This window comes from Cricetulus griseus, chromosome 6 (assembly GCF_003668045.3).
Source record: "Cricetulus griseus strain 17A/GY chromosome 6, alternate assembly CriGri-PICRH-1.0, whole genome shotgun sequence".
Classification (NCBI taxonomy): domain Eukaryota; kingdom Metazoa; phylum Chordata; class Mammalia; order Rodentia; family Cricetidae; genus Cricetulus; species Cricetulus griseus.
In genome coordinates this window covers 83,306,153-83,321,967 of record NC_048599.1, presented here as the reverse complement: position 1 = coordinate 83,321,967, position 15,815 = coordinate 83,306,153, and the positions used below count along the sequence as shown (strand labels likewise).

General features: G+C 53.2%; 1 protein-coding gene and 1 long non-coding RNA gene across 8 annotated transcripts in view; one reads left to right on the top strand and one right to left on the bottom strand.

Moving 5' to 3' along the window:
* Positions 1-3,224: 3,224 nt before the first annotated feature.
* Positions 3,225-15,815, bottom strand: part of Cd82 (CD82 molecule) — a 48,213-nt gene continuing 35,622 nt past the window's right edge. For 5 of the 6 annotated variants that reach the window (XM_027422431.2, XM_027422428.2, XM_035446506.1 and 2 more), the window contains 6 exons: positions 13,800-13,924; positions 13,612-13,686; positions 6,165-6,278; positions 4,921-5,121; positions 4,605-4,688; positions 3,225-4,065 (listed from right to left, as the gene is read on the bottom strand). In XM_027422431.2, the coding sequence (XP_027278232.1) occupies positions 3,988-4,065; positions 4,605-4,688; positions 4,921-5,121; positions 6,165-6,278; positions 13,612-13,686; positions 13,800-13,924 (677 nt within the window). In that variant the 3' untranslated portion in view covers positions 3,225-3,987. The remainder of the gene's footprint in view (positions 4,066-4,604; positions 4,689-4,920; positions 5,122-6,164; positions 6,279-13,611; positions 13,687-13,799; positions 13,925-15,815) is intronic. The other variant, XM_027422434.2, reaches the window with a different exon arrangement.
* Positions 10,902-13,922, top strand: LOC107977970. 2 transcript variants are annotated; one of them, XR_004770505.1, is made up of 3 exons: positions 10,902-11,765; positions 11,967-12,144; positions 13,555-13,806. It is a non-coding gene; the product is annotated as an uncharacterized LOC107977970 (long non-coding RNA). The 2 variants fall into 2 exon arrangements; XR_003486612.2 differs by having other exon boundaries at positions 10,921-12,144; positions 13,555-13,700; positions 13,781-13,922.

The window sequence follows — 15,815 nt, the reverse complement described above, 5'->3', positions numbered from 1 at the left end:
TAGGTGTGGCATGTGGGCATGCACACACTCTGGTCTGACATTTAGAATAACTCCTCCCTACCAGCCATATCAAATAGTCGAACTAAAATAACTCTACACTGGCCAATGAAATTCCCCCAACTTGCCTGCCCCTCTCAGTCTCTGCATCTCCCTCCAACCCATATACAAGATCTAACCCTAGACTAACACTGCCCTTCCCACTTGTCAGTGTCTACCCTATCATCACTCTAGTGCACTGCCATTGGCTTCCCCAAGGGGGTGGAAGGCACAGTCCTGCCTGACCCAGGCACTACTGGGCACTACCGAGGGAGCCTTTCTTCCTCATGCTCAACTTGCCCATGTGCCAGTCTTCTGTCCAGCATATCCCTAGCCTGGACCATGGTAGGGAGGACAGCAGCCTGGAGATGGCATTGTTGTCCCTGGAAGGCCTTGTAGGAGCTCAGAGAGCTCAGCAGCACAGGAAGTGGGTCTGGAGAGCCAAGCCTTAGGTCCTGGGATAGGGCACCTCAGGGTTTAGGGGGCCAAGGCCAGGTCCCTCCTAACAGAGTTTAATAGGCCTGGAAGAATTGGAAGGATGACATGGCATGGGGTAGGTTTGCAATGAGAGGTCACAGTGACCAGATTTCCCACAGGAGAGACTCATAGCTTGACAGCATGACACAGTCTGGCTCAGGCTCAGTGGAACCCCAGATTTCCTCCCAGTAGGCAGAGCTGTGGGGCTGAGGTGGGTAGGGCAAACCTGATGTCTTTCTGGGGCCTGCTCAAGTCACTGATCCCCAAACTCTTCCTGGTTTCAGGCTCCTCTATGGAGTCATTCCCCCAGAGTTTAGATAGCAGAACAGATGGTCTTGGGGCATCCGATCACCAGGGCACGTCCTGGACTTCCACATCCTTCCCTGGACAGGGGCAAAGGCCCCAGTAGCCTTTGAAACCAGAAGTGTGGGTTCCAGTTCTGGTTTTGGTGCCCTCCAGGCACAAGGCTTTAGGCAGAGTGGGCAGGTCAGAGTTGTCAGCCTGAGCTATACCCCACCCTGTGACCATGGCATGTTCTTGAGCCTACCATAATCTACACTCACTCGCAGTTCCTTGACTGCCACTACTCCTGTGGGGGTCAGGGAGTCTTAGCTCCCTAGACAGTCTCAGCACATATACTCAGCTCCCCCTTTACTCAGGCTGGGAGAGAAGTTGGAGCAAGAAACCCACCATATGTACTGTCTCCAACCACAGGGACTGAGAGACCCCTGGCAAAAACCCTGCCTGGAACTCTCTCCTTCCCACAGGTAGAACCACAGGGTAGGAACTCTCTGTCTATCTGGAAGCCACCAGACTCCCCCCCCCCCAGCTAGGGCAGTGCACAGAGATTCAGTATTTGTGAAATGGGGCTCCAGCACATGCTATTTCAACACTAACTGATGAGTAACATTGGGACCCCACTGCATCAACCACTGACCTTTCCAGGTCTCTGTTCACAAATAGCAGAGTGTCTGTGCCTGTTGTTAGTGGGGAGCACACATCTGGGCACACAACAGGCTCCTTTTGGGTTTTGTGGCCCAATGACAGCAAAGTTGTCAAGGGTTGAGGAAGGGAACAGAGTACCTTGGGTTCTAGAATCCAGGTAGTCACACCTTCCCTGGTGCTAAGAACAGGGACAGGCAGTGGTAGCTTTGGAGCTGACAAAGCTTCCCCTTTTTGCTCAGGAAGCTCAGAAGTAGAACCATCCAAGGTTTGCCATACCCTGAGAGATTAAGGATGGCAACTGCTTTCACTCCAAGTTCCAAGAGATTGACTGATAGTGCTGAGTTGAGGAATCTAAGGCCACAATGAATGATGTAGGCCATTAAGTATGTCCAGAGAGCACCTAGGCTGAGAAAATGGATCTGTGATTGATTGGTGATGTCTGCTGAGGATGTAGCTATGTAGAATGGTCTAGGCATGTTGTATGATTTGCTACCTATGGGCACTGGGCTGTTTATTGTTTATTTCACCCCAGCCCACACTTCCTAGATTAAAAAACAGATATATATTTTTCTTGTACTATTTTATGGTTTGTCTGTTTTTGATACATGGTCTCATTATGTAACCCTGGCTATCTTGGAATTTGCTATGTAGACCAGGTTGGATAATAATTCACAGAGATTCTCCTGCCTCTGCCTCCTGAGTGCTAGGATTAAAGGTGGGCCACTATGCCCAGCTTTATGTTTTATTATGTCACTTTGTGGGACAAGGAAGATCATCAATTGAAAAAGCTGAGTCAGCATTATTCAGAAACCCTAGGCCTGGAACATGGTAAGTGCTCACCCAGGTCCCAGCAAGAGCTCCATACTGCCCTGCTAAACTCTGTTTTCAAAAAAAAAGAAAAAGTGAGTCCTAGAGGTTGAAGTTCACAGTGACCTCAGGATTCCTGAGGCCCTAGCCTGGTATAGGGTGTCATGGTGGGCCTGACCCTGGCTTTATGCAGATGGACTCTGACCCCCCTTCCATCCCAGGACCAGGCTCTCCAGCAGAGTCCTTCTCGCTCCTCTCTCTTTTGCTCACCCATGGCTCAGTCTCCCCAGACCCTGTCAAGGCAACTCATGCCCTGGAGTCTGCATTGTCCTAAGTGTTCCCACTGGCTGAGAGAATCCCAGGGCAGGCCAGGTGCAGGCTCCTAAAATGGGGCAGCAGCGCCCCCTGGTGGGTTCTGCTGAAGCATCTCCTGCATAGCCTAGCAAGCCACTCACTAGGAGGCAAGGGTCCCTGCCCTGGAGTCTGCCCTTCCCTGTGCTTCAGGGCCTCACAGGTGAGTGGGAGAAGTGCCCACCTGGCCACCCCTGCCACCTTCCATCTGCTCCTCTCTCTCTCTCTCTCTCTCTCTCTCTCTGTGTGTGTGTGTGTGTGTGTGTGTGTGTGTGTGTGTGTGTGTGTTTCCTCATCATGTCATTTGATTCTGAATTTGTCCAGGCTGAGAATGCTGGGGCTGTGAGGGACAGTCCATTTCAAAAACCTTGAGTCACACATCTTACTTGCTTTACTTATTATGAAAAAGTTTCCTTATGTGAGTGTTAATAGAAATCCGACACTCCAGAAAGTGTCCTGGCTTCCTGGTTCTCTACAGCACATATACCCAGATCTCTGAGGAGGAAGGACCAGTGAAGATGAATTGAAACACAGGAACCCCACATCATGCCTTCAGGTTCATCCCCGTGTCCTCTCCACCCCATAATTTAGGACACGCCTCCTCAGTCTGTATTGTTACAAACCTTCTTTAATAGTTGATTTCAGAGCTGAGTACATGGAGCCCCTCCCCCACCCTGCGAGGCACAGCCTCAACCACCCACCCTTAGTGCAGAGGACAGGGAGAGCTGCCAAAAAAAATCAGTCCAGCTCATCCTTCTCTGGGTCCACAGACAATTCAGGGTCCTGTGCCAGACCTGAGGGACCCATGTCCCTAAGCAATTGGGTCCCTTACCAAGAAGCTTACTAGAGGCTGCCTGGGGCAGTCCCCCAACCCCTGCTGAGCTGCGCTGCTGGGGGTGAGGGGACTGTCAGGTGTGAAGGACTGTCTACTCTCTCTGTCTCCCACAGAAACATGAAAAACCCACAAAGACAGTGTCATTATCACAGGGGTGGGGTGGGGGGCAGGGTACTAACCTTCCCTGTGGCCTGTCCCTGGGTAGCCATGGTGTTACATCCACCCACCCTGGAATTTACTACAATATAATATGACTTCAGGGTGGGGACCCAGCCATCCTGTACAGTAACACTGGGAGCCATTTAAAGCTAGACAGTAAGCCCCCCCTAGACAGTAAGCCACAGGACAGCCGGGGCTCCATACTAGCAGAGAGGAAGGGAGAAGGATCCAGGCCCAGAAAGTCCCCGCTATGACCTGCTCAGGATGGGCCAGAGACCTTAGTGGTGGATGGAGCACAGGCCATGGGGGAAGGAGTCAGAGAGGTCCCATGGGATACTGAGGGTGGAGAGACACAGCACAGAGAGGATGTCAGCAGCTCAGTACTTGGGGACCTTGCTGTAGTCTTCAGAATGAATGTGCCGGCACAAACAGATGGACAGGAACAACCCCAGCAGCTGCAAAGGACAGGTCAAAGTCAGGATGGCTGGCCCAGGTCCCAGAACCCTACCACCCAGCTCAACACCGGGCTCTAGGCACAACCACCTGAGGCAGGCAGGCTGCTGAAGCAGGCCCAGAGAAGGACAGCCCTAGCTGATGTCACACAGCTAAATGGCCTGAGGCCAGGGCACCTCTAGAAGCCCATGGACCACTCAGCCCATCAGTGCAGAGACAATAGGGGAGAGGAGTATGTGAACCCCACAAAGCTCAGGGATCTAGTTGTGACGGTGCCTGCTGGTAGGATTTGCTGAAGGAGGCAGAGACAGGAGGATCATGAGTTCTAGGCTAGCCTGGGCTACACATTTTAAGCCAGGCATTGCTGGTAGTCACATTTAACCCCAGCTCTCAGAAGGCAGAGGTAAGAGGATCTCTGTGAGTTCAAGGCCAGCCTGGTCTATAGAGTGAGTGCCAGGACAGGCTCCAAAGCTACAGAGAGAAACCCTGTCTCGAAACAAACAAACAAAAAGCTCAGGGGAAGGCTGGGGGAGGAACAGACCTCAATGACAGCAACACCGACACACACGCCCAGGAGGATGCCGAGGTTCTCCTGAAGCCACATCTGCACCTTCTTCATACACCCCTGTGGGAATACTCCACATCAGCCACCACGCACTGCAGCAGGGAGACTGCCCGGAGCCCTGTCTCATGAGCAGAACCCCATATGCTTGCAGATGAGGGTGTGAGCAAATAGGGAGGGGACTAAGGAGAGAAGGATGCGTGAGTGACAGCCTGGGAAAGCGTTAGTGGCTGGAACACTTGCCCTCTCAGGGTGGGAGGGTCTGCTCCTGGCTACCAGCCCCACCCTGACATACCTCCGGGTACACAGGCCACTCTTCATGGAAGATTGCATCCGAGCTGCTGTTGGAGACCTTGCAGAACCCCTTCTTCACAATGTACTGGTTGTCCTCTTCCCCTGTCTTCTCGCAGGAGCAGGGGTAAATGTTCTCTGTAGAGTTCCTGAGCTCCAAGTTATCTGTCCAGTTGTAGAAGCTGGCCCAGCCACAGCATTTCACCTGTGCAGAGTGGGGGACAGGCTGGGATCCACCACTAAGCCCATCGGGAGCCGCCCACCTCCAGGGGGAGACTCAGACTGGCCATTTCTGCGCCCCCCTGGGGTGATGTAGAGTGTGGGTTGAACTTAGGTGCTGCGCATCAGTAGGGACTTCAAGAGGCTTTTAAGATGTAACACAAACTACAAACACAGCAGAGAGCCCAAATGGGAAGCAGTTAGCACAGGCATACTGAGTGGAGGAGGTGAGCTCAAGGGCAAGACCAGTCGGCACAGGGTATGAGGTTGGCTGGTGGGGGTCTGGGGTCGGGTGCTGGGTTCAAATCCAAGTTCTGTCACTTCAAGATGATCTGAGGTTTTCACAAATGAAGAACAGAAACTAAGGTCCCTACAAGGTGAGGCAGACAATGTGCACAAATGGGTCCACAGAGCCCAATGACAGTCAAGCCTGAGATCTGGCCCTGAGCTTCCTGGATGCCAAAGTGAAAAAGAAGACAGGAGCAATTGTACCGTTTTAAGGGACAGAATGCTTCCGTCCAGAGGGCAGAAAGCCTCTCTGGGATGGAAGCTCAAGGTGCTATCTGTGGGTCCCTTTAGGGATCAAACGGGAAGGACTAGTATCCATTTTGACATCCTCTGGGGCATCTAGTACACACAAGCTCGGATCTTCAGCAGCCAGAAGGGGGCGCTCCAAGCATGCACAGGGGAGATGAACTCCAGGCTGCCTCCCTCCTCCCTCAACCCTACCCCTTGGGCAGGTGTCAGGAATTCTGACAGAAAGGCTAGAGCCTCCTGGGGTGGGTGCCACGGGATCTGTCCCACTGAGCAAAGGCAGGCTTCGCTTATTCTGTGACACCAGAAGGGACCAGCTTTCCAGAGCCAACAAACAAGAGTCAGCCCTGTAAGCCCAGGAGCTGTCTCTGAGGCTGTACTTGGGGGCCAGGAGCACTTGTGCCCCATTCCCAGGGGCAACATAACCACACAACCTGACTGTGCAGATATCAGACTGCAGGTGTGCAGCCCTGTGTCACCACCAGCCGTCCTCACCTGCGCCTGCACATAGTCCCAAGCCTCCTGCAGTCTCTCCTCACGGCTGCTGCTGGCATTCGTCTTATAGTTCTGAATGATGTCCATCACCATGCTGCCCACCTCCTGCTTCAGCTGTAGAGGGATATGAGGGTCAGGGCTGGCCTTGAACCTGAGTCTCATGACTGTTCATGCTGACACACACCACCTCCTCCACCACAGCAATCCCAGGTCACACTCATGGCTCCAGGGCATTTCAACCACCTTCCTGGTAATTCCTAGTGCCCATTTGGTCAGTGCCGCCCTTATCTATAAGCCTACGGTCTGTCCCTTAACCATTCATCTTTCCTATCCATGCTGAAAGCCTCCTGTGGCCTCCCACAACTTCCAGGAGATATGTCAATGTCCTCTCAGTGACTCACAGGGTCCCAACCATTTGCCCAGTTCTCCCCAGCACTGGTTTCCTGCTCTTTCATGCTGTGCTCCATTACACAAGGCCTCTTGCTGTCTTTGTGCTGTTCCCTCTGCCCAGAATGCTGTTCCCTGTACAAGAACACAACTAGCTCCCCTATCAAACAACTTCTCCTCAGAAAGACCTTGGGGCTGCTCTACAGAATGCAATGCTTCCTTTGTCCCTCTGTCACCCTCCCCTGACCTACTTGTCCTGCAGGGTTAAGTGTTGGCACCACAAGCCCATCTATTTGGACTTAGGGTCTCTTTCTTCAGCTGGGGGAGGGTGTGGGCTGGCTCTGGGTGCTGGCTAGAGTCCCCAGCAGCTGGCATAAAGCTAGGTGTATGGATATAGATGATAGATACACTTTCCCCATGGTTGCTTTTCACAGAGGCTGGCCATAAGACCCATCTCCTAGGGAAAGCGAAAGTAGGAGGAGGCTGAACATGTCCTATTCTTGCTTTTGTGGGGCTGCAATTTCTCCGGAAACTCCTGAGACTTCAGACTTCAGGGACCCCAACCAGAAGTATCCTCCCCTCCAGCCAGCAGTGCCACATGAGGCTGAGGTCCTTACATCATTTAGAGGGGTGGGGTGCAGAGCTGCCTGGCCCTTCATGGTTGCCCTCCCTTCCCTAGGACTTCACAGTCCATATCCTGTTTAGTGGTCCTCAGCTGAGTATCCATGTTACCTGGTGTGAGGAAGAGCAGGGATGTGAGCCAGAGGAAGGCTTCAGGGGACACAGGCCGTGTTCTCACAGCTTCTCACAAACAGCCAGTTGTGCAGAGGGAGGCCTTTTGGGTCTCACCTTGCTCTGGGGCTAACTGCAAACGAGCTAGCAAGCCCCAGAGCAAGGTGAGATCCACGAGGGTAGGGACATGGCCTCAAGAACCACCTAGCAGTTCCTGCTGCCTTCTCTGACACAGTATGGACAAGCTGGCCACCACCACCTGCTTACCTGTGTGGGACCCAGCAGTCACTGTGTAGAGGAAGGCCACACACTTGCCCCTCTTCCTGATATCAGCATTCAGCGTCTTCTTCCCCCATCTACTTCCCTCCTCAACCCAGGGAACCAGTGCAGTGCTCTTGCATCCTTCCCTCCCAGTAAAGCTCCCAGCATGATCTTCAAAAAGCCTCATGGGCTGGGGATATGGCTCGATTAGTATAGAACTTGCCTAGGTCAATCTCCAGCCTAAACTGGGCATGGTGGCACACACCTGTAATCCCAGCACTGCAGAACTCAGCAGATGGAAGAAGGAGGGTGAGAAGTTCAAGGTCATCCTTGGCTATGTAGCTACTTTGAGACCAGCCTAGACTACATGAGACCCTGACTCAAAAGACAAACAAACAAACAATGGAGAAAGAAAGAGAAAGCAAAGAAAAAGCATCATAGAGTTCTACAGTTTGCCAATCTTTCCAGTCCACAGCTAACGGTGGCTGACTTACAGAACATAGTTACTGAGATATCTCCTGACCTTCCCACCAGGCCTGCGGCCCAGGAGCCATCCCTGGTCCCTCACCACAGGCTAGAGAGGTGTGTGAACTTAGCCAGGTCACATGATCACTGAAGTTTGGATGTGGGCTTGTCCTCTCTCACTGAACCCAGATCTCCGGCCATCTACCAAGTTCCCTCTGCATTCAACCACATGCCATCAGAAGAATTTTGACTGGTACCAGCGAAGCTCCTGTGGTTTGTGTACCCTACAGCTGGGCTGTCTGCCTGCAGGTCTTGGGTCTGACTGGCCTGACCATCTGGGCTTTACTTCTGGACCCTGGTAAGCAGACAATCCCCAGGCTTTGAAAGCCTGTCTCCCAACTACTTCCACATCCTCCCTTTGTAGTAGGTCCCCCTTTTGTGGCCGCAGAGCTCTGTATTTTCCCAGTATGGTTGCCATGGCAGCTGGACTTCCCTAGCTCCTGCATAACTGTCACAGATACCAGAAGGTGATCGAGGCCCTAGGTGATTTCCACCAGGGTGGGTGATTTCCATGGAAATCACTCAGCATCCTGTATTCCAGGATGTGGCTGACACAGTTGGGTTTGGAGACCCAGGCTGTCACCTAGTACTATACAGACATGTTATGTGGGCGGCTTGCAATTAGTGGAGTGGGTTGAGGGGCTCTCTAGGGGACAAGACATCTCAGGGACAGAATCAGCAGAGGAGGGAGCCAGCAGTAGGGAGGGGCTGAGTGCTGTCACAGCTTTGGAGATGAGATTATGGCTGATTAAGGGTCTCCTGTCCTCTTGGTCAGTCCCTGAGATGGTGTCAACCTCACCATCCACCCCAACTTGTTAAATTGTTCCTCCTAATGAGACCCCCCCCCCGCCAGACCTCCTGGGTCACATAGGCAGCCTTCAGTAGACTCTGTAACCCAGATCTGTGCAGCTATGTGATCCCAGGGGCCACTACCTGAACACCCCGGCTCTGATTCCCCATCCCCCCACTCACCAAGGCTGTGCTGTAATTTTTCCAGGTAGAGTGCTGCTTCAGAGTCCAAATGGCAGAGGACCTCCAAGTGCAACACAGCACTCAACTTAAGACTCCTCCCCAAGCCTGTCTGCCTGCCCTCTGCTCAAATGCTTCCTGCCATGGACAGTGCAGTTCCCCATAAAAGCATGCCACAGGCTGGGCGTCTCTCCATGCAAGCAGCTCACCACAGTTTATTAGTCTCTGACTGTCTCACTGGCATTGATCCCTTAAATCCTAGCTTTGACTACACAGGATCAATTAAGTCCTTTCCCAGGCCAAAGATCACTGGTGCCCCGTGCCCACCTTCTTGTGGCCACTCTTCAGGTTCTATGGGACACTGCATAGTCTCCTTTAATGTGTCAGAGCAGCCCAGCACTGCTCCCAGGGTCCCACTGAAGATGCCACATGGTGCTTCTGGGGGACCATTAGGAATAAGGCCCTCCACTTGGGCCATGAGACAGGATATGTCACCTCTAATGACCACCTGAGTGCAATCCACAATCTGTCGGAGTGTGCCATGCCCCCCAGTCACCGTAAGCTGACAGAAAGCCTGGGTCCCTGTGCAGAGTCAGACTCCAGGGCTCGGGGCTCACTTGAGACTCCACCCACATCTCTGTGACCCTGGGTAACCAACAGCCAGCTGACTTCTCCCTTCACATCTGGGAAGAAAAGGCCACCTGTCCTGTGACTGGAACACTCCCTCCTGCAAGAGTGTTCACAGAGAAGGTTTTGTCTCTGCAGACCTAGCCTACCACCTCTGACACCCAGGCTTGAGCATACCCGTGACTTTAAGCTTCCTAGAGCTGGGAGGGATCCAGCTTGCCTAACACACTCTCTGGAGCAATCTGGCCCCACCCTACCCCCACATGAACCTTTTCTCCTACAGTTCTAGCTCCAGGCCCTGCACTCTAACCCAAATCAGGTTCTTGACACCTCTGTAAATGTTAATGGGAAGCTATCCTGTGGCTGCCATTTTGCAGCCAAACCAGCCTAGCCCAGGGAAACAGGAAGACCTCATTGTTCCCTGACCCTCTTACTGTCTACTGCCTATACAGCTGAGAGGGTGTGTGTAACTTCACCAAAGCCACACAGCAACCAGCATCAGAGCTTGCCAAGAAGCAGGCCCCCTGAATGCCAGACCTAGACCCTGTTCCCAACACTGGCTGGGTGAATACACAGCAGCCAACAGCCAATAGATGGTAAAGGCCCCTAAATCTCTGTGACTTCATCCTGAGTCTTGCTCACTCAGCTTGGCCTATCCTGACATTACCACAGTGGTTGTAGCTGCTATCTATGAACCCTCTCCAAGTCAGTGATGCCTTGATGTCCACTGGCCATCCAAAGGCCCTGGGCTGTGTACCCTCTACCTTACCACTGTCCACACTGCACTGGGAGGAGGCCTAGGGACATTCAGATCTTACAGAAGGGCTGGGAAGGCTGGGGTGTGGCTTGGTGGCTAAGCACTTTCCTGATAGGCACAAAGCCCTGGATCTCATCCCCAGACTGAATAACACTGGGAGTGTGAGAGGTTGGGAGAGGGACAAGAGGGGGAGGTGGTTGTACTCCTAGCACTTGGGAGTGGCAGGGAGAAGTATCACTAGTTCAAAATTATCCTTGGTGACAAAGTAAGTCCAAAGAAGCATGGAGTATATGAAACCCAGTCTCAGAGCAACCAGAAAGGGTTGGTGACGAGTCACAGGTCACAAGGGTCTGGGGCATTAGCACAATTGTAACCACTGACTTCCTCAGGGACACCAGCTATCAGGCACAGGGGGCCTGGTCTCCTGCTCATGGACCATACTGCCACTGTGTGGCTGCAGCTGCTGTCTCAGAGGACATTCCTGACAGAGACACACCCAAGGGAGAGTGGCCTGAGGCATCACTCCACAGAAGAGGAAGCTGAGGCAGAACGAGGCTGAGGGACTTCCCACCCGGGGTCTCAGAACCAGGTTCTGACAGGCCCTTGAGGACTGAGAGGCCGGCCCATCTCCTAGAAGGCCTCTTCCTCTGCCCTGAGAAACCCTACCCCACTTCCCCAGCTGTGCCTGTCTGCAGGAATAAACATCACTGAGAGATGTTTAGTCTCCTGCTGTGATTTACAATGTGCCTAGAGCGGAAATTATGCTCCTTCCAACTCAGGGGTGCAGGGACAGAACCTCACCCAGCCCATGGGATCCCCATTCTGTACAGGAAGGAGTGAGGTGGGAGCCTGGGGTGGCCAGATGGCACAGGAATCGCTGTGGGACACACAGCACTGCAAGGAGCCAAGGCCTGAGTCTTGAACCATCTCTGATCCAGGACTGGAAGCACCTGGATGCAGGCCCCTGGGCTTATACCACATACAGGGGTAGCAGGCAGAAGAAGCGTTGGGGAAGTCACTCTGAGGCTGTTGAAGTGTGTATGACTATGGCCAAAGTCACCGTGGCACTGGTGAAACTCTGTTTCTTGGATGGGGAATGTTTGTAAATCTAAAACAGGTTATGTTCAAACTTGGCCCCTGACATGGGGTTGATGCCCACCCAGAGGGTGCTGCTGCCATCACCATGAGACAGTGGCTCCACTGGGGTGAGGGTGGGTGCGGCCCAGACACCCTGCAGAGGCCGCCAGCTTCCTACCTAGCTGCATTGCAATGTACCCTGACTGACTGGGTCCCAGAAAAGCCACTCAAGGGAGAAATGAGTACCTGACCTTACACCCCTATGGGTAAGGAGTTTCCCTCCCCCTAACCACTTTCTTCCTGCCTGACATCCAAGTGAGCTTCCTTTCATCTAGTAACTGCACCGCTTCCTCTTTTGCCTTGGCCACCTGGAGGCTCAGGGCTCAGGTCAGCCCTCAGCTGTCCTGGTTTAGAAACAGCAGCTCTGCCTTTGGCTCAGGCTCTCTTCTCTCTCATTTTGATTGCAGCTACCCTATGACCATGCTGGGAGCCCTGTGCCCAGCTCACCTGGTGAAGCGACTGGGGTGGGTTATAAACCAAAGCGGACTGAGGTAAGGAACCACTGTGGTGAATATTTTATCAGCATGACCGCTGAAGCCTGGATTCCCATTCTGCTTCTGCTGCTCACTAGCTGTGTGAACATGGGTAAGTCGCTTAACCTCTCTCTCTGTGCTTCAGCTCCCGAATCTGAAAATGAGATTTTTTTCCCCCTCTCTAATTTCCTGTGTGGTTTTAAGAAATGATCAAATGACAAACTATGTACATATAGCATAGCACCCGGCTCCTTCTTGTTTCTGCAAAGCCGAATGTTGGACCAATGTTCTCAGCTTCCAAGAGGGACCTGTGGCCACACAGGAAACCCTTGCCCCCACTCCAGGCTGCATGGCAGGGTGAGGGGTAGGCCCAGGGATCAGTTGGGCCCCAATGGGGTCTCTGAAGGGAGTCAGAGAGCCTGGGACTCCCTGGTTTCTCCACTGGCAGGATAAAGGCCTGGGTATGACCCTGCCTCACATGACCTGGCTGGAGAGTAGTGACAACAAGAATATAACAAGGCCAGCACTGAGTCTGTGTGGACCCAGCAACAGAGACATAGTGGAGTATGTCTTTAATACCAGCAGTCAGGAGGCAGAGGCAAGTGGATCTCTGAGTTCTGGGCCAGCCTGGTCTGCATAGTGAGACCCTGTCTCAAAAAAAAAAAAAATGTATCCCCACCTGTCAACATGGAAGCTTCTAGATGGTGCCAGTACACACAGCAGGTGCCAAGACCTGAGCACTGCGGGGGGGGGGGGTGGCATCACAATTCCCAACAGCCAGTCTGAAAGCTTCATGCTTTCCTCAGGTGCCTTTGTGATCCAGCCCAGGGAGACTATCTGAGAAAGTCCTGGCTGTCATTGCTCGCTCTTCTTCTGGACACAGCAGGGCAAATGCTGTGCCTGGTACTGTGGCAGCCACCTTATGACCATGAGGCTTCATGCTCCAGGACATCCAGCCTCTGAGCTTCTAAGCCAGACTTTTGGAGAAGTCAGCTGCACATAATGTCCTTGGGCTTAAGCTACAGTGGATCTGACTTTCCATCCTGAAAGCTAAACATTTGACGTCTGCATTAACAGACCCCCTCCCTGGCCTTATCTGTGGTGGAGCGGTAGCGTTTGACACAGGCTAAAGTGCCTTCCTTAGTGACAAAATGCCTTGCATGTATCAGCAAATCACCCAGGCATGCATGGTGGAATCTGTGGATCCTCACACCAGTCCTTGTTTACTGAGGGTAAGGCAGGTACAGAGAGGGAAGTGGCTAGTCTAAGGCTACACAGCAATCTGAGATTCCACTACGGGCTCTGACCCTCCCTCTACTGCCCCACATTCAATTACAAGTGCCACCAGGGGCCTCCTAGGGGCAGAGACACTGCCAAGGTCAACCCTGCCCCTCCAGTAGGAGAAACAGTTTTGCCTGGTCTTGGTCACCTAGAGGGGGACATTCCTTGTGCAGGGGTTTGTCTATGACATCTTGGGTTGTCTGTGATGTCTGAGTGGCTTCCTGTCTGCCCTATACCCAAGGTATCTGTTTCATCAGACCTCACCCACCAGAAGTGGGAAGGAAGGGTGCTCACTCACCTTGCCAGCATTGAAGTAGAAGAGGACCCCTACAGTCACCTGTGCAATGAGGATGAGCAGAAGGAACACAAAGTACTAGGGACAAAGAGGTACAGAGTTAGCTATGGGCCCAGGGATGCCTAGCCCCATCCCAGGAAGAACTCCCCACCTGGAGATCCGACCCCCACAGGCTCAGGACCCGCACTCACCAGCCCCAGCAAGCAGCGGACCTCATTGACAGCACCGATGCAGCCCAGGAGCCCCATGAGCATGGTGATGGCACCCACACCGATGAAGACATAGGCCCCAACCTGCAGCGAGCTGGACGAAGTTTCTGAAGGAGAAGGGCATCCGCCCAGTGAGCCATGAGCCACAGGGTAAAGGCAGTCTGAGTCCAGGACTACTGCCTGACTCTCGGGAGCCGGGATGGGGGCAGCCATGTTTCCACTGGCTCCTGGTCCTGGGTACAGCTGCACTCCACTCTCATCCAGCCAAAGGTTGTTTTTCCTCCTTATTGATCTCTACACCTCACACTGATTTCCCCTGAACCCTGAGACTCTGAAAGCAGAAGGATGGGGCTGAGGGTTGTATTTCCTGGGAGGCCTGCCATTTGGAAGAGCATGTAGGTCAGGAGGCAGACACCACAGAGGCTCTGTTGAGGACCCTGAAGACTTGCAGATGCCCATGCTGGCCAGGACCATGGTGCTGGGACAGGCTGGAGGGTGGGAAGATGCCAGCTAGTGCAGGGGTCTAGTATGCTTGTAGGTAGCAGAAGGTAAAGCAGGTACAGAGGGGAGATCAGGGAGTTCAGCATGTCTGGGAAGGCTGGGCCTGTGGGGGAAATGGGGACCTACCAGGGTATGGCACTGGGGAGCTGGACAGACCTCATAAGGGAAGGTGGGGCCTGTGGTCAGAGGATGGAGGGCAGAAGTAACAGGGAGACTCTGTGTTTTCTTTTGTTTCTTTTGAGATAGAATCTCTCTGTGTAGCCTTGGCTGTCCTGGAACTCACCATATAGACCAGGCTGGACTCCAACTCACAGATATCAGCCTGCCTCTGCTGGGATTAAAGGGGTGTCACCATGCTCAGCACAATGGGGGATTTTTTTGTTTGTTTTGTTTTGTTTGAAATAAGGTCTTGCTACAGCCGAGGCTTAAACTGATCATTCTGCCTCTGAGAGCTGGCATGCCACCATGAGACCCAGATTCATACAAGGCCAAGGTCTGCTGGAGGGAGAAGGAATCCTTCATATGGTCCTCTAGGGGTGAGGCACAGCCAGGGCCAACTCAGGCCCTCCAGCAAGAGTGACATAGACCCACTTGGTCATTCTTACTGTTTGCTCGCCAAGATGCTGGCTGTGGGGTGGGGTGGCAGGGCCGGGGTTGGGGGTGATCTTATGATCTTATGTAATGTCCCAGAGCTCAGGAAAACCCAGGCCTACTCTCCTTGCTGCCATGGTCCTGGGGCCAACTTTCCAACTCCACTCAGAGCCCCCAGAAGCTTGGGAAAGTCCCCTGGGGTGCGTGAGAACTCCCAGAGTCAAGTTCCTCACACTGGCCCCACATTCTGGGGGTCACAGAGATGGGGAGAAGCTAGCAGCTCCCCAGTCTGGGTTCCAGGAGACAGGCTGGCTGGGACAAGAAGGGTGCCATGCACCAACCCTGAGCAAGGCCCTTGGACTAACACCCTTTGTACACACAGCACTGTCTGGGGAGGTAGAATTCACACCCAGGTCTCTCTAGAAGCTTCCCTGAAGCTCAGGAAAGCTGAGGTACATGGAGCTAGCCCTGTGAGACTCCAAGACCTGTTGTCCCCACTTAGTCTCTGTCTTCCTGAATCTGAGCAGCCTGGCTGGCTTGGCAACTATCCTATCCTAGGGTGACCCCTGCCCTGTGTACAGCAGGAGAGTGTATCTGACTCAGCGAGCAAGGGACCAGGAAGGTAGAGAGCAGGCCATACAAACTGAAGGGACTAGGCACCCATTCAGGTGACCAATCTTTGCCAGCATGCCACAACCTGTGGCAAAGCACTTCCTCCTTCCTCCTCTGAAACATGGGACTTTGTGCAGTGTCTCATGGTCATAAGGACTAAACTGTAGTACACAACCCACTCAAAGCGGTCCTAAAGGCTTCAATAGAAAGGACAGATCTTTCTGGTAGGCTTGTTTCAGACAGGGTCTCATGGAGCTCAGGCTGGCCTCAAACTTTCTCTGTAGCAGAGGACAG